Source organism: Quercus robur, chromosome 4 (genome assembly GCF_932294415.1).
Source record: "Quercus robur chromosome 4, dhQueRobu3.1, whole genome shotgun sequence".
Lineage (NCBI taxonomy): Eukaryota > Viridiplantae > Streptophyta > Magnoliopsida > Fagales > Fagaceae > Quercus > Quercus robur.
The window spans coordinates 52,334,967-52,358,138 of record NC_065537.1 but is presented as its reverse complement, the minus strand read 5'-3'; the positions used below and the strand labels follow the sequence as shown (position 1 = coordinate 52,358,138).

General features: G+C 33.6%; 3 protein-coding genes and 1 long non-coding RNA gene across 4 annotated transcripts; all 4 read left to right on the top strand.

The window, feature by feature from the left end:
- The first annotated feature begins 2,886 nt into the window (after positions 1-2,886).
- On the top strand, positions 2,887-6,999 carry LOC126722936 (uncharacterized). The gene is made up of 2 exons (XM_050426098.1): positions 2,887-3,352; positions 6,625-6,999. Exons 1-2 carry the CDS (start codon positions 3,044-3,046, stop codon positions 6,754-6,756), a joined length of 441 nt encoding a protein of 146 aa, XP_050282055.1. The 5' UTR covers positions 2,887-3,043; the 3' UTR covers positions 6,757-6,999.
- Positions 7,000-11,745: 4,746 nt separating this feature from the next.
- LOC126722934 (uridylate kinase PUMPKIN, chloroplastic-like) lies at positions 11,746-16,186 on the top strand. Its single transcript, XM_050426097.1, has 7 exons — positions 11,746-12,579; positions 13,690-13,822; positions 13,966-14,019; positions 14,136-14,227; positions 15,251-15,486; positions 15,611-15,781; positions 15,870-16,186. Exons 1-7 carry the CDS (start codon positions 11,921-11,923, stop codon positions 15,965-15,967), a joined length of 1,443 nt encoding a protein of 480 aa, XP_050282054.1. The 5' UTR covers positions 11,746-11,920; the 3' UTR covers positions 15,968-16,186.
- A 1,892-nt stretch (positions 16,187-18,078) lies between these two features.
- LOC126722162 (protein FAR1-RELATED SEQUENCE 5-like) lies at positions 18,079-20,590 on the top strand. Its single transcript, XM_050425312.1, has 5 exons — positions 18,079-19,371; positions 19,468-19,617; positions 19,705-20,070; positions 20,302-20,370; positions 20,471-20,590. Exons 1-5 carry the CDS (start codon positions 18,079-18,081, stop codon positions 20,588-20,590), a joined length of 1,998 nt encoding a protein of 665 aa, XP_050281269.1.
- Positions 20,591-20,662: 72 nt separating this feature from the next.
- LOC126724483 (uncharacterized) lies at positions 20,663-21,272 on the top strand. The gene is made up of 2 exons (XR_007655003.1): positions 20,663-20,742; positions 20,838-21,272. It is a non-coding gene; the product is annotated as an uncharacterized LOC126724483 (long non-coding RNA).
- Positions 21,273-23,172: the final 1,900 nt, after the last annotated feature.

Sequence of the window (23,172 nt, the reverse complement as noted above, 5' to 3'; positions counted from 1 at the left end):
CCAAATGGGTCAATACATTCTTGGTCTATCAAAGTGTATATGTGTGAAGCTCCCTCCTGGAGACTTGAACCCCAGCCTTTGCCCCCCATACTCCACAAGCACTTATACTTATGAAGTGACTATCGTACCAAGGGTGTGCGGTGGTTGTACCTATCAAAACTTGATACATTAGTTGGGTGTAAAATTAGATATGTTTGTAAACTTAGTGATGTTTAATCCATTCACAAATCAAAGGGTAATGACCATAATGTTTATATTATTAAAGCATGAAGGGAAATACAATAAATTATGAAAAAAAAAAAAACTGGTAGTTTGTATTTTGTAGCGTAGAGAATGATGAGATTAAAACTGATAAAGAATATTTCTTGAGCACAATGCATGTCATGAGATTTGTAGGTCTTTCTTAAGGAAAAGTGAGGGAAAAATACATTTTACCACCCTAAATTATATCCTTAATTACACTTTATACATTAAACTTTTTGAATGCATGTTTTGCACCTTAAACTATGACCTTGTTACACTTTGCACCTGACATCAAGTTTATCGTTAACTTAGATGGAAAAATATAGCACCATTTGAAAAGATCTAATTGCCTCTCTTCTTAATCTTTTAAAAATAAAAAATAAATTACACTTTATCACCATAAATTATACTCCTTATCACACTTTGCACCATAAACTTTGAATTTCCATCAAAATTAACTTCAAATTTAATGTCAGGGTGCAAAGTGTAACAATGAGTCATAGTTTAAGATGCAAAACGTGCATTCAAAAAATTTAGAATGTAAAGTATAATATGAGGTAAAGTTTAGGATGATAAAGTATAATTTTCCCGAAAAGTGAGCATGTCATTTGATGAAAGAACCTCTTTGGATACTATACAATATTCACTCATCAAAGGTGTAGACCAATTATGAGGAATGGTTCGAACCTCACATAGGACTAATCACAAATTAAAATTAAAAATTTGAGGTGCCTGTGACTCTCACCTAGGACTAATTATTTAATCACAAACTAATAGATTCCTAACAAGTCATGACCTTGATGACTCGTTGTACTAGTCCTTCCAAGAGCAAGAAGCATGGATATAAGAAAGCAAACAAAGTGGTGGGTGGTCTTGTTCACAAGAGTTGTGCTCTCCAATAAGGTTTTATTTTGTATTAATCATATATTCATATGCTTGAGGACATTTGGTTTTTTAAAAGTAAAATAGAAACTTTTATTGCTGTGAAAACGAGGCTACAGCCCAAGACAATTGTTGATATATTCACATAATTTAAAACCAATTTTCAATTCTTAATAATAATATTAAAGGTGTACCTATTGCCTAATGTCATATATTCACATAATTTAAAACCAGCTATATTTCTTAATCTAAGAAATTAAGTTTTAGATAAGATAATAAGAATATGTTTAATTTGGTAAAATTAGGTATTGACCATAAAACAAATCATCTTCGTTTAGAATAATATTTATATTTATAATACGTTGATTTGGTAATAAATTTACTTGTTGACCTACCAATACCATACAATATGAAAAATTAAATGATTCTTTTTCTCTTTTGATAAGTAAAAATTATGTTTTAAAAATTGTTTTTTGAAGTACATGATAAGCTTGAGTGATCTTACCAACAGTCTTTTTCATAATAACTTGTTAAAGTTGTAAGTTTTTATTGATTTTCACGTAAATTGATTAAGAATTCATTGCCTTAGTAGTTATGAAAATGGATTAAGATTTACCTATAACTTTTGTTATCAATTTTTTCATAAAGGTAAGTTTAAAACTACACACAGTTTGTGCTTAGTGTATGATATATATATATATATATATATGTGTGTGTGTTATGGTTGAAAATTTGAAATGGTAGGTTGTGATTGGTGTGTCTAATATCAATTCTTCCCTCAAAAAAAGGTAAATCTAAAATTACAATAAATTCACAACGATTGAAAACGGTAAGTTGTGGAATGTGGATAGTGTATGATATCCAAAAAGTGTTGTCATGGATGATTTCATGTGATATCAAATTGATAATAATTTATCATTTAAGTAGTTGTAAAATTTGTCATGTTTCTAGCATTATTAAAAATTATTTTTCTTCATGTTCAAAAAAATAAAGGGTAAAATGCAAATTGCTCCCTCTAAGTTTAATTCAAATTCATTTCAATATTTTAATTTTACTTTTGTTTAACTGATAAAGTTTCTAATGGTTGAATAAGATATCTGAGTCTCAATTTCCGTCTACATCAAAATTTGATTGGTGTTTTAGTTTGATAATAAAGAGCTATCATCAGAAATTGATGTTATAGGTTAAAACTCTCTCTCCAAAAAAAAAAAAAAAAAAAAAACACTCTAGTTCAATTAAATCCTCTAAATTTTAAATTTTAAATTCAAGCATTCCATCCACTTTCATTAAAAAAAATATTTTTCTCACATGAAAAAAAATCTATAAAATTGACAAAAATATTTTATATCTTTTTTCATGTGGTAATTTTATAAAAAAAAAATTTCATTAGTTTTTTTTTTTTCTCATTAGTTAATTGTACACTTGATGGCAATTTTAACAGAATTGGACAAGATATCTAAATTTAATATATTTAAAATTTAGAGTACTCAATTAATTAAAAGTAAAGTTACATTACTAAAAGGAATATTAGTTAAACATAGAAGGCGCAATTTGCATTTTAACCTAAAATAAAAATTTTCCTAAAAAAAAAAAACCTAAAATAAAAGTTTTGCCAGGAACTTGCAATTTATTTTTTAATTATTAAATAAATTAAAAAATATATGTTTTTATTTATTTATTTATTTTTTATCTGCTCATGACGTGTCAAATCTTTAGCCCACACTAGTGGCTTCTTGTACCTATAACCTTCCAGACAAGACTTGATAGCTTCAAGAAAAGAAAACCCAAAACAAAACGTTGGGGCCTAAAACCAGAACAGAGCCCACCTTTACTCTCAAATATCTCACTCTGTTTTTTCCGCCGCTAGAAACAAAATACCCACATTCGAAGCACAACCCATTTTCTTTCAGCATCAAAAATGGCTGAAAACACTGAAATCTCTGCCAGTAAAGAAGACCCAAAAGGACCCCAGAACCTGTTCTCGTTGTTCCCAAAGTTTAAGCTTGAAATCCCATTTCTGAAGCATGGAGGACCGAAGGTAGAGGCTGTTGTGAAAGAGGAAGTGAAAGGTGAAATAGTGGTTGGTGGCGATGAAGGTAAAGAAGACTCGACTAAGAAACCTGATGTTGTGAAGTTTGCAGAGAGGAAACCGTTGGTTCCACCCCCTTTGGCTGTTGAAGTTGAAGAGCCTTCTACTAAGACTTCCAATCCTTTTATCCTGTGGCAGGTTTGCTTTTTTTATTTATTTATATATTTGTTTAAATTCCTTGTTCTTTTTGTGTGTTGTGGTAAATTGTGTTTGGTTGTTGGGAATGTGGAGGAAAATGAGAGAGAGAGAGAGAGTTTGAATGTGATAAATTGTAATTTGTGTTGTTTGGTCATTGGATGATGCTGTTTTTCAGGTTGAGTTGAGTATGGCATGATAAAGTTGTAGTAAGATTTTGAAATTGGGGTTGTGATAATTGTGTTTGGATGATTGAGTCTACACTTTGTCTTTGTGAGTTGAGATGGGCCTTTTATTTTAATCGTGTTTTGTCACTATTTGTGTGTCTGGAAAAGTTGCAAAATGCAGAGAAACTATATCAGCAAAGTTGATTCAATTCAAGGCATAGGCAAAGGGACCATAGTTTTTTCTTTTTCCCCAAACTAGATAAGGATGAAGTTTAGGATATGATATTTGGGTTGAGTAGAATTTTCGCACGTCGTGTGTGTGAGAGAGAGAGTAAGCATATTTTGGCCAAAATAGAGCACATGTTGGCTAGGCTGATTCAGTACCATTTTTAGTCAGCTTCAGCTGTTTCAACCGTTATTCAGCTACTCAGTGAGTTTCTAAGTTGTTCATCTTTTGTGCTTGAACTTATTTGTTGTCCTTGCGCAGTGAATACTAGACATGAGCTTATCTCCTCCCCATCTACTATTAGTTCTCCCATGATATGATTTGAGCTTATTGGCTACAAGCCTACAACTACATTTGTTGGACTGGCTCAATTGAAATATTCTTAAGAGGAAAGGAATTATTTAACCATCTCTTGTATGACAAACCATCATCCTCTGCATGTGTTAGTGATACGACAAGCTTAGATGGGTAAACTACCCTTCATACTACTGCTACCTCAACAAGCCTTTGGGATCTAGAAAACAATCTGATCTTGTCACTCATGCTCTCTATTATCAATCCCAATATAGGAGTCACTTTGATGCACCTCTGATCTGCGAAGGCCATTTGGGAGCACTTGCAGCATATTTATTCTAGGTTTGAATAATGTTTGTAAGTAGTATTTCAATCTTGAGCAAGGCAGTCCGAACTTGGCAGAATATTATTATTAGGTCTTGGGGGTACTTGAGGAGAGAAACTTGTATCAACCACTCTCAACTGATCTACACTATATGGAAAAACAACGCAAGCATATGGATGTAGTGCGATTTCTCAGTGATCTGAAATCTGAGTATGAGCCAGTTTGTGCCTAGATCTTGTGTAACTCCTGACCTTCCCTCTTTACATGAGGTTTATTCCCCAATGCTTTAATAATTTTGACACAAACACTGGTTCTAGTGAGAGCTCTGTACTTATCGCCTCTTGTGGTAGTTCTAATGTATCACTAAGATGTTGTAGTAGTCAGGGTGATCATAATGTGCATGGTGGATGCGACTCTAGGGGAATCGCAACTGCACTAGAAACCAAGAACATAAAAAGTGTATGCATTGTGGGGGCAACAATCATACCATAGATTACTTCTGGGATCTCCATGGCATATCCTTGGGTTTGCCAATTAGGAATTCTATCAGGATGAGTCTCCTCTAGCATCAAGATCATCCACTATACCCAATAGTAGAATTGATCTCTATATCCAAGGATGCGCATGCTTTGCATCAAAAGTGGGTAGCTTCTTACTACACCACCACTCTAGCTTAGTCAGGCATTGCACCCCCACTATCTTTTCTCTCTACCTCTTATCTATGGGTCATCAATTCTGGTTCCATTGAGCATATGATTGGTGCATTTACTAATCTTTTTGGTTATCATATTGTTACATCACCTTAGAGTGTTACATTACCTAACGGTTCCTTAACCAAAGTTCAGGGCTCTAAAACCACTCGCCTTATGTGTTATCTGTTTTAATCATTCCTGGTTTCCCTTTAATTAGTTGTCCATTAGTAATGTAACCAAGGAAAAACCTTAAGTGTTGTGTTAGTTTTTGCCCCTCCAGAAGTATCTTTCAAGATCTGCAGCTTGAACTGATGATTGGTGTGGGACATAAGTTTGGTGCTCGCAACTATTTGAATTTTGCACCTATCTCTCCTTCATGAGTCCTTTAGTCTTCCTTATCTTTCATGGAGTGGCATTGTCAACTTGGTCACTTGTCTCTGGCCATATTGAAGAATCAAGTCTAGACTCTTAGTCACGTTTCTTCTTTATCCCATGAATTATGTCAAATCAGTAAACACAATAGTGTGTCATTCCCCTCTAGTTCTGTTGTTTTAGTTCCTAATCCATTTGAGTTAGTCCATTTCAATATATGAGGTCATTTCCATGTTTCATCAAATAGATTTCAATATGCTGTTACTTTTGTTGATGATTACTCCCGAATGAGTTGAGTGTTGGCTATTTTAATGTGAAATCGTTCCAAGTAAATGTCAAATTTTCAAATTTTTCGCAAAGAAATCAGAACCTAATTTGGCCAAAAATATCCGAAACTGTGCATTCTGACAATGCCAAAAAATGTCTAAAAAACATCATTTCTTAGCTACTTATTTATCTGAAAAAGGCATTGTGCACCATACCACTTGTCCTCACTTACCACAACAAATTGGTGTTGCTCAGTGAATTTAGACATCTCCTTGATATTTCCTGAGACTTTTTGTTTCATATGAATGTACCCAAACAGCTTTGGAGCGATGTTGTTCTAACTGCATGCTTCCTCATTAACCGAATGCCATCCACCATACTTGATGGAGCATCTTCTCTCTCCAACTTATTCATGTCTTCTCCAGGTCTGGTTGATAGGAATGAGAACCATTCCTATCAACTTTCATGTCCTGCAAAGCCTTCAACAGTTTTACTTAAGTCCTGTCCACAATCAGTCAACAGTTTTACTGAAAACTATTAAATAGTTTTACTCAAGTCCTGTCCACTATCAGTCAAGTGTTTTGTAATGGTAATAACAATTTTCAATGAGATATTCACCTTTCTTTTCTGTTCAATCAAAGCTAACTATCAGATTTTCTTTGGTGGTCTAATGTTGGTTGTCTCAATACCTTGAAGGTTCAGCTACCTAGTTTTACCCTAACTAGGTTTCGTTAAATTTTGGCACTGCATTGAAATGACCTAATTTGGGTGTATTTCGTTTATTGCACTTTGTAACAGTCTTGTTGTGTGTTCTCAGACCATAAACACAAGAATGATTGTAAACTTAAGTTTCCACTCAACTGCAGTTGTAATTCCCCTACTCCACCTCCTTTATTTATATATAATAATGAATATACTTTGTATACTGGTAGGTTTATGCTCTGGGAGGATTCATTGTATTGAAGTGGATATGGGGAAGATGGCAGGAGAGGAAGGCCCAAAAGGGTCCTGATGATGATGATAATGATAAATCTTCAGATGCTGATGATGATGATAATGTGTGAAAATATTGGAATAGTGTTTCTAATATTTGGGGTTCTTTTACTGTGAATGTAAAAAGTAGTTGGCCACTGAACTAGCAGATAATCGCTTTTAATTCATACAGGGATTCAAGTTCTCTAATTGCCTTTCTGGTTTGCTTCTCAAATCACGTACTTGTTCTATCCTTGTTGCATTTTCATGTCATTTGGTTGTAAACAATATCCTCATAAGGCCTGTATTGGGTTAAAAATAGAGTTTTCGCCTCATGAATGTTTTTTATTACACTTATAAAGAAATGAATGTTTTTTTATTAAGGGTGAATCAGGTGATGCAGTATATCAGGCAGATAATTATTATCACTCTCATTGGGTTTCAAGCTTTCCAATTGCTTCTGATGTTTAATTATAAAATACGAACTTGAGTTCAGTTGATCCTTGTGTTGTCCATTTACATGGCAATGGTTGCAATCCATACAACTGATTTTCGGCAGACCATTTAACTATCAATGGAGTTATCCTGCCATGTGACTGGAAAAAGGGGTTATGGCCTTGTGAGTGTGTTCAGTTGGTAGATGAAAGCAATATATTAGGATTCATGCCTCATCCAATTTTCTACCTACTGCAAACCCAAATTCTTTCTTCTTACCAAACTTCTGTATAATGCAGTTCAGAGGCCAGAGCTCTGGACATGCCAATTGCACAGTTACACTTTCGGGTGAAAGTACAAAGTTTGAGAATTGTGGTAATAGCATAGAACTCAAGATACTGTTGTGTAGGAGTAGCATGCAGCTACCGATGTTGAGAATTAAACTAGAAGTATAACAGGAGGATTTGAATCACTCAAGCTTATATTTGACATGAAAAGCATTCAACTATTATTCTATGACCTATTGAATGGTGATGAATACGCAAATCCTGTTTTGAGACTTTCCCCTTCCTTGATGCAATTTATAATTGCATGACTAGCTCAAACAAGGTAATAAGAGCCACGGATTTTTCTATGTAGAATTCCACTCTTAGGAAAAGGCAAAAGATAATAATATGACAAGGGTCTTGTGGTTTAGTAATCTTGTCTAATACTCTTGTGGGGAAGAATTTGGTTTCGAAACTTTGAATTACTTTTGAGGGTGCACCAATTGTAGAAGAAAGGAAAAACTCATTTAATTGCAATTCCACCAATGGGCATTTCGACATTTGTAATGGGATCTTGCCAAGTGAAATGCTATGCCTGAAGGGTTATTAAGTCCAACCATGACAAAGAAAACCATTTTTTTTAATTAAAAAAAATTATAAATAAACTAAGGGTTATATTTAGAAGAGAGGAAAAAAGAAAAAAAAGAAAAAAAAAGAGGTTTTTGAAAAACTGACAATAAAGATAAGTTTGAAATTAAGCATATTTATGACGTGAATTTTTTTTTTTTTTTTTTTTTTTTTTTTTTTTTTTTTTTTTTTTTTTTTTTTTTTTTTTTTTTTTTTAGAAACCGTGGTTGTGTCAAGTGGTTACTCTCACTAATTAGTAAATTAATTATATATTTTTTGTTAAGATCTATTTCCTCAATTAAGGGTTAAATAAAATAATATTTAACAACTGTTTAATTTAGGTAAAACTTTATCATTTAAATTTCAATAAATTTAAATCCTATTTAAACTAACAGTCTATTATAAAAAATTTCTAAACTTAAATTCCACACTACAACCTATGTTTTCTTTATAAAAAAAAAAAATACTCATGTTTTGACTAAGGGATAAGATTTAACAATAATTTAAAACAAAATTAAATGCAATTTAAACTATAAGTATATTATCAAAAATTTCTAAATTTAAATCCCATACATGATACGACCCACATTTTTGTTTTTGTTTATTTTTCCACAAGTTGCATCTTATATATATATATATATATATATATATATAAAACGGAAGTTTTTGACTTTTTGTTGACCTATTGACACATCATTATTATTTTTTTTAAACAAAATTATTTTACTTTTTTACACCTCATTATAATTTATTTTATTTTATAATTTCTTCAATTAGATTGAATACTGCCACACAACAGAGACTCACGCTCACAAGCAAATACCACAGCATCCGCACCAATCTCAAGTCTCAAGCTATTATCCTAGGGTAAACTTGGCGCTAGGTTCAACCCATCAGTAGATTGGTTCATTTAAATAATTCCATTGTGTTTTAACTGCCGACTTTTTGGTTAATTTTTTGTAACATTTGAAATTTTCTTGCAGATTTCAACAATTATAGCAATGGATTTGAGGGTAGAACATCTTTCTTTTATATTTCTTTATGTGTAGTTACATACTTTTTTGTTTATATTTTGTTTCAATAATTTATAGGCACCAAATTTTCTAATTCTTTAGTTTCATCTAAATTTCTAGGTATATTTTTTGCATTATCTGAAACTGTCTGGCATATTTCAAGTCTTTCTCTTTTATTTCTCTTTTGTGTGTAGTCATATATTTTTTCTATTGTTTCAATAGTTCTAGGATTACAATCTTCTAATTTTTTTAAAATTATTTTTTGGCATTTTGGAAGTTTTAACATCTGACTTTTTGCATTAGTTTTTAGCAATATCTGAACATGTTTGGCAGATTTCAACAATTATACCATAGATTATTCTTTTGAAGATAACTAATTTTTCTCTTATATTTCTCTATTGTGTAGCCATATGTATTTTGTTTTGTTTTAACAATTCCTAGGCAATGAATCTTTCGATTCACTAATATTTCAAGTTTTGACTTCTTCATTAAATTGTAACACAAATTCAAGTCAGATAGGAGCAATTCATGCAATGGTATAGTTTCATAATCAATTTAATATTTCATAAAATTATTTTAGTCTACCATAAAAACAAGTAAGTTCCCGTGCATTGCACAAGGTAACGGCTAGTTAAATTAATATTTTATTACGATATTAAGCTACAAAGCTCTTGACTAAGGGATAAAATTTAACAATAATTTAATTTAGATAAAGATTCATCATCTAAATTTTTTAAATTTAAATTCTACTCCAACTAAAAGTCTATAATCAAAATTTTCAAAACTTATATATACATATATACATATATAAATATATATATTCACCAACGATACAATCCATTTTTAACAATATGTCATCCCTGTAATTAAACCCCACACAATACACCCCATGTTGTTGTTGTTGTTTTTTTTTTTTTTTCCTTTCAAAATGCAACTTATGCTTATGTTTTAATCTAATAAATTCATCTTATTTATTGTTATTTGCTTCTGAATTTGCATGCAGGATATTATGCCAAATGAAGTTTACTATAAAGAAGCAAAATAATGGACACCCATTTAAGTTTTTGGTTCTCTTATGTGAGTTTTATTTTATTTTATATTCTCAAATTTTGAACTTTTTTATGCATGTTTTGATTTTCAGTTTAGGTTATTATATTTAATTTGTGAGTGTGTTGATTTTTTCAATTAGACTATCACTAGGAAAAAATTAATATTGAAGAACTATTTTGTTTATTATTGTTTGTGCTAGCTAGGGTATAGATAGGACAAAATTTAGTTACAAAATTGATTGTAACCTTAGGCTATATGCTTACTCAATATCTTTTTCTTGGAAGTGAATTTTGACAAATCCACCATAGGATTACATCTTTTTCTTATATCCTCCATGCTTGCAAAATTTTTAAAAAATTAATAATCAATAGCTATGTCATCAATAAATTATTTAAATTACAAGTTTTTATAGTTTAAAATTATGCATAAAATATAAGCTTATAAATCATATAGTAAATAATGTTCGATTGACACAAAATCTGACATGTATATTAAAAGTGTAAAGAACATGTAATTCAATGGTTAGACTTTTAAAATATGTAATAATGTTTATTTTATGGAGTAAGGTTCTAGCTTTACGCTACAACTTATTTGGTACTAAACTTTGTCCTTAAACATAACCCAAATAGGAATGATCAAACTCATTCTATATCTTATATTAAGAAATTAACACAAAGTACAAAGAGAAATTTAAAATATAAAAATGAATAAACACTGATTAAGTCTAAACTCTAAACAATCAAAACTTAAAATAATTCGCATAAAAAAAAAACTTAAAATAATTCTTTTTATTAAAATTATTTACTTATTTTATAATTTATTATTACTATTTATTTAATAATTTAGTTTTAATTATTTAAAAATTTTTGAGCTTAAATATGAATTTTCATCAAGCCATGCATTGCACAAGAGTAATACTAATTGTATTTTAAATATCAAAGTAGGAGTGGTTTCAAATTAAGTGAAATTAAACTTTGTACTAAAAAAAAAAAAAAAAAAAAAAAAATCAAACCACAAGCTCATTTAGAATTTATTCAGTCCTACAAGATGACAATCACATTTAGAATTCAAGGAGATGATCACATATAGTAATTAAAACTTATTTTATTTTATTGGTGGGAGAAGACCATGTGAATGATCTAACAAGAGGATTGAATATTTTCTTCATTGCACACATTGACATTATTAGCGAAAAATGTTTAAACAAAACAATACCGTGTAGTTATTGTTTCACTTCAATTTAAACCTTTTGTTTTATGTGAAACTTCAATTTTTATTAATTTCATTATATTTATCCCCCCACCCCAAAACCACCGCTTTTTCACAATTTTTTCATTATAATTAATTTTCTATTCTCATATACGATTAGTTTAAATTAAAATAGACATTATTTTAATTTCACTTTTTATTTATTTATTTATAGAACATAATTATAATCTTTGGATATTCCCTATGCTACCTTTCCCAATAGATAACCATTTTTCATTTTTAAATATCCAAAAAATAAAAACTTTATGTTTCTATGTTATCCTCCCACATTTTCTTTTCTAAAATCCAAAAAATTATAAAATTCTTATTAAAAATCATGAGACACTTAATGAAATTTTAAGAATTTTTTTTATTTCCTTATATAATTATTGTACCATAAAACATGGAATAATAATTTTTTTTTCCTTTCATTATACAATGGAGAATTTGAAGAGATGCAAAAAGTGTCAAAACCAAACAACAACAACGCACAACAAGAAGAAGTTAGACGGAACCGTTACGTGACGTGACGGCACATCCCTCTAACACCTTTCAGAACCGTCTAAACGCTGCCGTCACTCCTTTTCCCCAAACCCTAACCGTCTCCTCCTCTATCTATGGCCTCTTCCGATGACTTTCCTCTCATCGACTCTTCTTCCTCCTCTCCCAACCTCCACGCGCACACGCGCCACGACGCTGCCGCGTACTACTCCACCGAAGCCCCATTCAATGACGCCGAATCCGACCCGAACAACAGGCCCGGCGGGCCGCCCGGAGCCCCGACTCCGCCGAAGCGGACCGCCTCTCCTTACAACTACTACAAGAAGCACAAATGCAGCAACTCGGGCGAGTCGGAGAACGAGTCGTACCGGAAGGACCGCGAGGAGTGGTCGGACACGGCGATCGCGTGTCTGCTGGAGGCGTACACGGAGAAGTACAACGAGCTGAACCGCGGGAACCTTCGCGGGAGGGATTGGGAGGAAGTGGCGGAGGCTGTGACTGATCGGTGCGGCGGCGGCGGCGGTGATAAGAGCAAGGCGACGTACAAGAGTGTGGAGCAGTGTAAGAACAAGATCGATAATTTGAAGAAAAGGTACAAGATGGAGCTGCAGAGAATGAGCGCTGCTACGGGTAGTACCACCACCACGCACTCGCATTGGCATTGGTTCAAGAAGATTGAGGCTATCGTCGGAAATTCCGGAACCGCCAACAAAGGCGGCGGTTCCGACGAGGACCGGTCGATTTCTCACGCTAGATCGCCTCGCCAATCTAAGAGGTTTTTTTAATTTCAAGTTTTTAACCAAAATATATTTATTTTTTGTTCTTAAATTTAAGTCATTAGCGATTTTAATCACTATAATTTTTCCGGTGTACCTTGTCATACCAGTGTTATTACTGCACGTGTTATGTTATAATTTTTTAGAAATTGCTCGTGTTATTGTTTCGTATCCATATCCGTACTTGTGTCAGTACCTGTGTTTGTGTCCGTACCTGTGTTTGTGTCCGTGCTTCCTAAATTTAAAATGATTAGTTTTAAAAGCGATCTCTTTAAACTTCAGAGACTGAAATTATCCATGGGCTAAATTTTGGGGATTGACAATGTATTTAAGCATACTTTTTTTTATTAGTATGTTTACACATGCAACGAGACTCTTGAATTCATGATGTAGTTTGAGGGTGAGCTCATTGGTAATGAGTTTTTTATTACCATTTGAGTTATGTAAAACATTCTAATTTTTGTTCTTTGTCATTGTTGTTGTTTAATTTTTTTTTGTTTGTTAATTTATCAAGTTTTGGATTAAATTGGTTACGGATTTAGTTTTGGGGAGTGATTTTTTTTTAAGTGCTTGTTATGTATAATAATTCAAATATTTTGTTGAATTCATGACATAGTTTGAGGATAAGCACATTGGCAAATCTAAAATCATTTTAGTTTTGTAAAACTTTCAAAGGTGAAATTTTTGTGGTGGTATGTGCATTGTGACTGAAATTTTGTGTTGTTGATGAGAATGACTTCTTGGATTATCTTGGAAGGGATGTGAGATATGAGGAATGTTGCTTGACTGTGTATCTTTATTCTACTGCAGACATTCTGGTTGAGCTTATATGTTATAAGTTAATACTATTATGGTAGATGATGTGTGTGACATTTACAAGAATTTATGATTAATTGGGTTGTTTTTAAATTGTGTTGCTAAAACGATGTTTTTAGGGGTACAGCTGAATCAGCTGATAGACCGTTTGTCTTGCTAAGGGGGAGGTGCAGCATGCATAGTAGATGTTTAGACCAAACATTTTTGTTGCCAAGTTAGTCAGTTCATAGCATGTCATGGCATAGAAGACTTTCATATTCCTCTAATCAAATGTCTGATATTTTTATGGACAGATATATGTCGAGCAATGCTGCCTTGACAAACAATCTGAAATCCAAACCGATATCAAATTTAAAATGGCGTAGAGTAGTGTTTAAAATCAGTGGTACTGCATTAGCTGGGAACTGCCAGAGTATTGACCCCAAGGTGCACGTTCTCTCTACATGTTATCATTGATTTGCAATTGGATTTGTTATGACTTTTGGAAAATTTGAACGAATGAATTATTTCATCCTACTAGCAGTTTTTGAATGAAAAATTCAACCTGAACTGCTTTCTTCTGTCATTAGGTGGCGATGCAGGTTGCTAAGGAAGTTGCATCTGCTTGCCGCATTGGGGTGGAGGTATACCAAACTTCCCTAATTTTTTTTTCTTTTCATTTTTCATTTTTAACAAATGTCCTAAGTTTTGTGCTTTCGATGTTAATTTTGTTCTTTTTGTGATTCAAATTATTGTATAGGTGGCAATTGTTGTTGGAGGTCGTAATTTCTTTTGCGGAGACACATGGGTATCTGCTACTGGCTTAGATAGACCTACAGCTTACCAAATTGGGTAATGGCCTTTAACTGACATTACAACTTCTATCTTGCAGTAAAACTTCTGCACCAGGCTGTGGTTTAATATTATCACTTTATTGATGTTTAAAAGGTCAATCAGCAATAGCTAGTCAGCTCTGTTTTTTGAGGAATTCATAACAGCAGTAAATTTTGTAATGCTGTTCTACTGTTCCTAATGTGGATGATTTGGAGAGAAGGGAATGTCTGACTTATAATGGTGCTGAGTTCCTTTGGAATTCAGTTAATCATTGTTTTTGAGATCTTTGTATGATTGGATGACTATTCTAGCCAGTGTCTATTCCACTTCTATTTAAGAATTCATTGACACTTTCAATTCTAGATTGTAATTTGTAAGAGCAGTTCTTGTACGTGTCCCATGTACTTGGGCATACTCTTTTGTTAATGATTTATTTTCTGAAAAAAATAATTGAAGTTTTATCTTTACTGTCCTCGTCATTATGTTGTTGGTTTTATTTCATTGCCCAAATTGAAGTACATTGGCGTTATCCCTATGGTATCATTGTTACTTTTAAATTACAATGTATTCGGCCATTTCTATTTGCTGCATTTTGTTGATGCTGTGTGCAGAACTAGAATGAGACTGAGAAACATAGTGATTCAGAAGTCAGCATAGTTAGAATTGTTTTCATACTGTTTCTTTTCCTTTGTTACAGATTTTTGCTGTTTTACTAGTTTGTCAGGATCTTTGATGCAAATTTAGGTGTAGTGAAGTTACTAGGTTTTCTTGTACTAAATAGATATTTTGGCAGTTCTCAGCCCTTTGTGCTGCTATGTAAACAGGTTTGAAAAGGAAAACTTGATTGTACTCTCATAGTACAGACATGTTTGTTATGTCAAATTTTATAATTCCTGATGGTCTATTTCCTTGATTTGCTTCTTTATTGCCATATAATTTTCTCAAACTCCACTGTATACGGATTAAGAAATTTATGTTCTCATCTTAAACTTCAGTTGTTGCTTTCATGCTGACCATTTGGCCATTTTTGATCTGTTGCAGTATGATGGCAACAGTTATGAACTCTATACTGCTCCAATCAGCTCTAGAGAAGCTGGGCGTTCAGACACATGTGCAAAGTGCATTTGCTATGCCAGAGATTGCTGAACCGTATAGCAGGCAACGGGCCATCCGGCATCTTGAGAAAGGAAGAGTTGTCATATTTGGCGGTGTTGGTGCTGGCACTGGAAATCCACTCTTCACTACCGATACAGCTGCAGCTCTGAGGGCTTCTGAGCGTATGACCCTACCCTTTTCCAACAAACCAATTTTTTCCTCTACATTTCTGGTTCACCATCTTTATAAATAAATATATATATAGTCTGGGAGGACATTGTGATGTGTCTTTTTTTTTGGTCTCAGTTAATGCAGATGCTGTTCTTAAAGGTACCAGTGTAAATGGTGTCTATGACTTTCATTCTGGTAACAGCAATGTGATACTTGATCACATTTCCTATCGCGATGCTATTTCTAGCACCATAACCTCTATGGACCTGATGGCGATAACATACTGTGAAGAGAATGGAATTCCTGGTTGGTCTTATTTCATTCTTCTAAATTTTCAATGCCATATTTTATCCTTCTCTTTTGTCTAAAAGGTATATATATACTTTCTCTGTAGTTGTGGTTTTTAATCTGCTTGAGCCTGGGAATATCTCGAGAGCATTATGCGGAGACCAAGTTGGCACTTTGATTGATCAGGCTGGAAGTATTAGTTAATGCATTTGGAGCCATATCTAACCCAATTCTTTTAAAGTCTAGTATAAGTTAATCTGTAAGTGTCATTAGTCCTTGTTAGAAGTATTTAAATAGAAAATTAGGAGCAAATTAGGCCTCATGGTGATACCCTAAAGTTTTGTCCTTGTAGTTTTACAGTATACTTTTTACTTCATTTGTATTAATCGTTTCCTAATACAACATTGCCTGTAAATTTTTCCATCAGTTTTTCTCATAATAACTTATTAGTTTTTTTTTTTTTTTTTTCTTTTCCCCCCAGAGATGAATGGGAATTTGGTATAGAATATAGAAATAACCTCGTCTCTGCACCCTGCAAGATTTGTTAACAATTGTTGTAAAGTTTTTATTACAGATTTTACTCCAGTTTGTGGGTTTAGATTCTGGGGAGGTTGGATCAGGCTGGATCTTGAATGCTGTTGATGCTAATTTAAAGCACAGTTCTTCCTCTTTATGGAATTTTTCTAGCTTGTTACCTGAGCAACGCACAGGTTTTTGTTTATAAATTTTATGTGGCAAGTTCTACGGGTTGTTATTGGTGAGATAAAAAAGTAATTTCAGTGGTAGGTTTAAATTAGAATTAATAACAACTAATCACCTATGATTTGTCGTGAAAATATTGAGAAAATGTTGTTAACATAGCACCTCTTTATAATTTATGATTAAATCTACTTTTGTTCATTAACTTTTAGGATTCAAATCTTCTAGAGTTCCTAGGGAACTCTACCAGGTAAATTTCTTTAAATTCTCACCCCTCATTTAAAATTAATGGTTTAAGATGCTGCCACATCAACATTCCACTAACTTACTCTTTTAAAAACACAAAAAGAGGAATAACTTTAAGAAGCAGCCGTGATCTTTTAATGTTAGCAAACAATTCCAACATTTTTTTTTGGATGGAAATAGATCCACCTTTTTTTTTTTTTTTTTTTTTTTGGATGGAACAAATCTCAAACCCGGGAAATTCATCATCCCACAAATTACTCCCGCCATTTTCCCATCTAAATCCAAAAGACACTCCTGGACAAGAAGAAACCAGACTTTCTTTTACATCTGAAGCCGTGATCTCCTACAAATTTAAAATTTTCAGTTCTTTCAATCACAAATGATGGATCCACCCAGCTCAATCCCTTCAAACTGTCCATGGATGACCATTGAAAGTCCAATGGAGGCCAGATATATTAGCTATCTTACTCTCTCTCTATCCTCTGTTCTCTGTCTATTGTCTACTGAGGATTAGTTTCTTCCTTTCTCTTCTTCTTCTTTTTTTTTTTTTTTTTTTTTTTTTTTTTTTTTTTTTTTTTCATACCTATGGTTGATATTAGATTTTTATTGTTTTGCAATTTCACTACAGCAAAACTGTTTAATGATTGCTCATGAAGGGCTGTGTTTTTTTGGGGCTATATCCTCTGCCTACAAGGTGTTTGATAAATGTTTAAGATAAGTTTTGACAATTGGGATCCCTTTACATATTGTTGAGTTTTGGGCTCCATGGTGTGGGCCATGCCGTGTGAAAGATTTAGAGGGAACTATTCTGCAATATTTGTCAATGTGGTGACTTGAAAATTCCATTTCAACCTTAGACTTGGGTTCAGTCTTCTCAATGTAGTTTTAGTCTTTACGTTTTTGGTTTTAGTACCTGACTGAAGGTTTATTATATGTCCTTTTATCTTTGCAGCCCTTTTTTTGCACTCTTCTTCTGCTTGTGAGCAATGTTGTGCGTGCACCATAGAAAACTTGAACTCCATTCATTTTTATTTTACTTTTTGTTATTTTTATTGTCTTTTAGAAGCCAATATATATCTACTGGTGTAACCAATTTGCTTTGTGTTTTTGCTAGTTTTTCTAATGATTTGCAAGCTATTGGATTTGGAAATCTGCTTTGGTGCTTTTCTTTTCATGTTATTGGGTTTAGCTATTGCCATGATTGTTTCAAACTTGTCTATTTAGTTTGAGTATATTAGTAATAGGACCTTGGTATATTAGTAATATTTGAAATATTCAGTTTCAGTTAATTGGAATTGAGTTTTATTTTTTATTTTTTTTTGTTGTATTTTTATAGGATGATGGACATTTCTTGTCAAAACAAGGATACCATGAATGATTGTACCCCAAAGGTTGGTATGGAGTTTGATACATTAGAGGCAGCTTGGATGTTTTGGAAAAATTATGGAAAACAAATGGGGTTTAGTGTTCGAAAGCATTATACAAATAAAAGTAAGATAGATGGAGAAATAACATCGAGAAGATTTTTGTGTTCTAAAGATGGTACTCGTAAGCCTGATAAACGAGATCATCTGACCAGTCAACCTCGACAAGAAACAAGGACTAATTGTCCAGTACAATTGGGTGTTTCATTAGTTCGTGAGACCGGAAAGTACAAGGTGTACGATTTTGTATTAGAGCACAACCATGTTCTTCATCTTGCAGCAACTACTTTCATGATGCGATCAAAACGAAAGATGTCTGATGTCCAAGCTTTTGCTATTGATTTAGCTTATGCTTCTGGAATTAAGCCTAAGGAGATACATGAGTTAATGAGTAGAGAGGCTGGTGGAAGGGCTAATCTTGGCTACACTGGAATTGATAAAAAAAACTATCTTCGAACTAGACGACAACGAAGCTTGATATATGGTGAAGCCGGTAGTTTATTAAGGTATTTTCAACAACAATTGATTCATAATCCATCGTTCCATTATGTTGTACAGTTGGATATCGAGGAGCAAATAACTAATATATTTTGGGCTGATGCTAAAATGATAATTGATTATGCCCATTTTGGTGATGTTTTTAGTTTTGACACTACATTTGGCACAAACAAAGAATTTAGACCTTTAGCTGTGTTTATTGGTTTCAATCACCATAGAGAGATGGTGATTTTTGGGGCTGCACTTTTATACGATGAGACAGCTGAATCATTCAAATGGATTTTTGAGAGTTTTTTAAAAGCACATGGTGGTAGAAAGCCTAAATCTATCTTTACTGATCAAGATTTTGCTATTGCAAAGGCATTAGCTGAGGTGTTGTCGGAAACATGGCATGGATTATGTACTTGGCACATAATGCAAAATGGAATCAAGAAATTGGGAAATTTGATGAAGGATGGCTCATTGTTCCTCCGAGACTTTAAAGATTGCATGTATAAGTATGAGAATGAGAGTGAATTTGAAGAAGCTTGGAATAAAATGATTCAGACCTATACAATTAAGGATCTTAGTTGGTTAAATGGTATATACAAATTGAAGGAAAAATGGGCTAACTGTTACATGAAGAGGGCAGTTACTTTGGGAATGCGAAGTGCTCAGCTTAGTGAAAGTTTGAATGGGGATTTGAAAGATTACTTGAAATCAAATTTGAATATGGATGATTTTTTTGAGCATTTTGAGATGGTAGTAGGGTAGAAGCGGGATAAAGAGTTAGAGGCTGAGTATAATGCTAGGGAAAAATTGCCTCCTTTGTGCTTGAAGAATTCACCTTTATTGAAGCAAGCATCACAGGTGTATACCCCTACAATATTTAAAGTGTTCCAAAATGAGTATGACTATGCATCAGCTGCAATAATAAAAGATCGGAATTGTAGCCAGCCAATGCATGAATATACTGTTGTGCTTCTTGAGAAAGTTGGAGAATATAAAGTATTGTGTAGTCCTATTAGTAGGACAATCTCATGCAGTTGTAGGAAGTTTGAAACATTTGGGATTTTGTGTTGTCATGCTTTGAAGGTTTTCGACATACTTGATATAAAGATAATTCCCGATGCTTACATTTTGAAGAGATGGACAAGAGAAGCAAAAAATGGGTATGTCATAGATAGTATTGGGAAGGATGTCAATGGGGATGTTAACTTAAAAGTTACACAACGGTATAGAAGATTATGTCCCAGGTTAGTTAGATTAGCCTCACGAGCTGCTGAAATCGAAGAAGCATATGCTTTGGTAGAGAGTGTTACAAAGGAATTAGAAAAGCAAGTTGAAGATATTGCCATGAAATTTTCATGTGTGAGTCTTGATAATTCTAAAGATCAAATGTCATTGGGTGGTAGTGAAATTGTGGATCATGGAGAACCTATAAAGAATTTAATTGAAAAGGTTAAAGGCCTCAAAAAGAAAGAAGGTTGTAAGGGTTGAAAAAGATGTAAAAGTTGGGTTGAACAACAATCAAGGAGAAAGATAAAAACTTCAACAAAAGATACTGTTAGACAACAATTATCCAAGGTAGGCTCTTGATGCAAAAAATATTGACAAATTTACATGCATTGTGTACAAACAGTTTATTTTTTTATTCTTGGTTAAACTAATTCCTTATATCTTACCATACAGGAAAACAATAACTCTTCTCTCATAAATTACAATAACTCTATCTCACCTGTGCAATGCTATTCACATAAGGTGAGCAATCTTGTGAGTTTGTAGGTAAGCAATTTTAAAGAATTTTTATTGCTAAAAATCTGAAAGTTTTAACGAGAACTATTTGTGATTTGTGATATAGGAAACTGATCAGGCACCTAATTCAATGGCATGGATGACATATGAAGGTCTCCAAGGAAATGGATGCCAAAACAATTTCATTGAATCATTAACGGTGAACTTGTTCATTCAGCTTTTTTAAGTTATTAACAAGTGGCATATTCTTTTATGCAATGACATAGATGACACAAAATCATTATAATTTCTTGCAGGGAATAGATGTTGGGTTTGATCAAGCACAAGTTCCTTTGGGTGACATAACAAATAATTATGATGCTCACATGAATTTTCTTGGTAAATGATTAACAAATGATGGGAAGTTTATTTTTTTCTTTTTTGCCTTTACTAAATTATCAAAAGATAACCTTGGGTTTTTGAAATATGTATAGGTATGTGATTTTGATGTTGCCAATGCTATGGACGTTGTAAAAAGAGAAGAGGAGATAGGCCTTTGTTAATGCCGCCAATGTTACATTTTTCTTTTGTTAAGATTGTCCTTGTTGTAAAAGAGAAGAGGGGATAGGCCATTGTTAATGCTACCAATGTTACATTTTTCTTTTGTTAAGATTGTCTCTGTTGTAAAAGAGAGGAGGGGATAGACCATTGTTAATGCTGCCAATGTTACATTTTTCTTTTGTTAAGATTGTCTCTGTTGTAAGAGAGAGGAGGGGATAGACCATTGTTAATGCTGCCAATGTTACATTTTTCTTTTGTTAAGATTGTCCCTTTGTAGAATAGGGGATAGGCCTTTGATATGTAGCATTTTCCCTTCTTTAAAACAATTGTACCTTGTGCAAAGTTCAAACTTCTAGATTTTAAATCAATATTATTGGCAATTTGAATGTCTAGCAATAAATTACATTATATTACATGTATAGTTTACAAGCATCTATGAAATAACAAAGTAAGATAAAACTGATAAAATTGATATTATTGCCAATAACTATTCATTACATATCGCTTTCAAAAAAAAAAAAAAAAAAAACTATTCATTACATATCTATAACTATTGAAACATTGGTAATACATGAAGCATTTTAGTCACTATTGATACATATTCTTCTTAATTTTTTTTTTTTTTTGGTAACTTGGGAACATATTCAATTAAACAGAAATAGGAGTGTCAATTACAGGACAGAATTTGATCTGAGTCAGACCATATAAATCAGAAAGAAAAACATTCAAAATACTAGGGGGGGGGGGGAAATTGAAAAACATAACATTCAGAGATGTAGTGCAGCCTAGTCTTGCGAGGGCATCGGCGCAACGATTTGCTTCTCGGTAACAATGGGAGACTTTAACTTGGGGAATTTGAGATAAGAGCTGCCTGCAGTCAGCCACAATGGCCGCGAAATTAGCATTCAAACTGTTCATCAAGTCAGCGACCACTTTAGCGTCTAATTCAACTTCAAGAGCTGGAATCTGCATATCCACACACATGCTAAGGCCATCCCTAAGCGCCCAGAGCTCAGCCACAAAGCTGGTGGTTATACCAATCTTCCTAATGAACGCTCTTATCCAACCACCCACCTCATTTCGCAGAATACCCCCTCCACTAGCCAAATCAGGATTGCCTAGGGAAGATCCATCCGTGTTTAGCTTATGCCAGCCTCTATTAGGCCTCTCCCATCGAATGCTTCTTTCAATTCGAAGCTTGCAATTTGAGAAGTTTTGAGCAATAAAAGAATACTCTACTGCTCTGTGAATAATCTCCTTGTGAATGGAGTGGCTGATTGGTTTGTTTTTAAATACCACACTGTTACGATGGTTCCAAATAGTCCATATCCCAAATGCAAATATTGTGCTCCAAGGAATTTGAAGATGGTTGGAGGTTTTTATAGATTTACAGTTATTTTCCAGCCAAATTGGAAGGCTCATGGAGTAAAACTCAGGAGTGCAGACCCCTATACCAAGGTTCTGCCAGCAGTTTGCAGCTACGTGACAGTTCCTCAACAGATGGACGATGGTCTCAGGATAGGAATTACAGAGAGGGCAAAGCAAGGACATTTGCAAACCTCTAGAGACTAACCTTTCCCGAGTTGCAATGCTGTTATGGAGGCACATCCAAATAAAGAATTGAATTCTTAGCAGTACCTTTAACTTCCAAATCCACTTACCATTAAAAAATTAAGGAGCTTCCCCATTGGCAAGGGTATATGCACTATTGAGGTTGAACTCTCCATTGGAAGAAGCATCCCAAATTATTCTGTCATCCTCATTAGCCACATGAAATCGGGGCATCGCTTGAATTTCTAGACAGATTTTGTTGGAAGAACCATAGAAAGTTTCTCCCAATCCCAACCATCCAACAAAGCAATATCTCTAACTTTGATCTCATCTTCCTCCCTAGTAAGCGGGCCATGAATGGTAGATCTCAAGGGGCCATTCGATGTCCAGTTATCGTGCCAAAACTTCAGACTGCTTTCTCGGCCAAGACTCCATCTCGTTCCCCTCTTGAACACTTCCATACCCTTCTTCATAGCCTTCCAAGTCCGAGAGCTAGGGAAGGAATCTTCATTGCTAGAGGCGATTCTTCTAGGAGACATGTACTTTTTCCTGATGACTTGAGCCCAAAGTGAGTCCTTTTCTGAGTGAAATCTCCAATTAAGCTTGGAGAGATAAGCCAAATTTCTGCCTTTTGCTGTTTGAAGGCCAAGACCACCCTTCTCCATAGGTTGTGTGATTTTCTCCCATCCCACCCAGTGCATCCTTCTCTCAGAATCA

Coding starts and splice junctions, on each gene's coding strand:
- LOC126722936 (XM_050426098.1), top strand. CDS start 3,044: ATGGCTGAAAACACTGAAATCTCTGCCAGTAAAGAAGACCCAAAAGGA. Junction 3,353..6,624: donor ATCCTTTTATCCTGTGGCAG/GTTTGCTTTTTT, acceptor GTATACTGGTAG/GTTTATGCTCTGGGAGGATT.
- LOC126722934 (XM_050426097.1), top strand. CDS start 11,921: ATGGCCTCTTCCGATGACTTTCCTCTCATCGACTCTTCTTCCTCCTCT. Junction 13,823..13,965: donor GCCAGAGTATTGACCCCAAG/GTGCACGTTCTC, acceptor TTCTGTCATTAG/GTGGCGATGCAGGTTGCTAA. Junction 14,228..15,250: donor CCTACAGCTTACCAAATTGG/GTAATGGCCTTT, acceptor GATCTGTTGCAG/TATGATGGCAACAGTTATGA.
- LOC126722162 (XM_050425312.1), top strand. CDS start 18,079: ATGAATGATTGTACCCCAAAGGTTGGTATGGAGTTTGATACATTAGAG. Junction 19,372..19,467: donor TTTTTGAGCATTTTGAGATG/GTAGTAGGGTAG, acceptor CCTTTATTGAAG/CAAGCATCACAGGTGTATAC. Junction 20,071..20,301: donor TAAAGAATTTAATTGAAAAG/GTTAAAGGCCTC, acceptor CTTACCATACAG/GAAAACAATAACTCTTCTCT.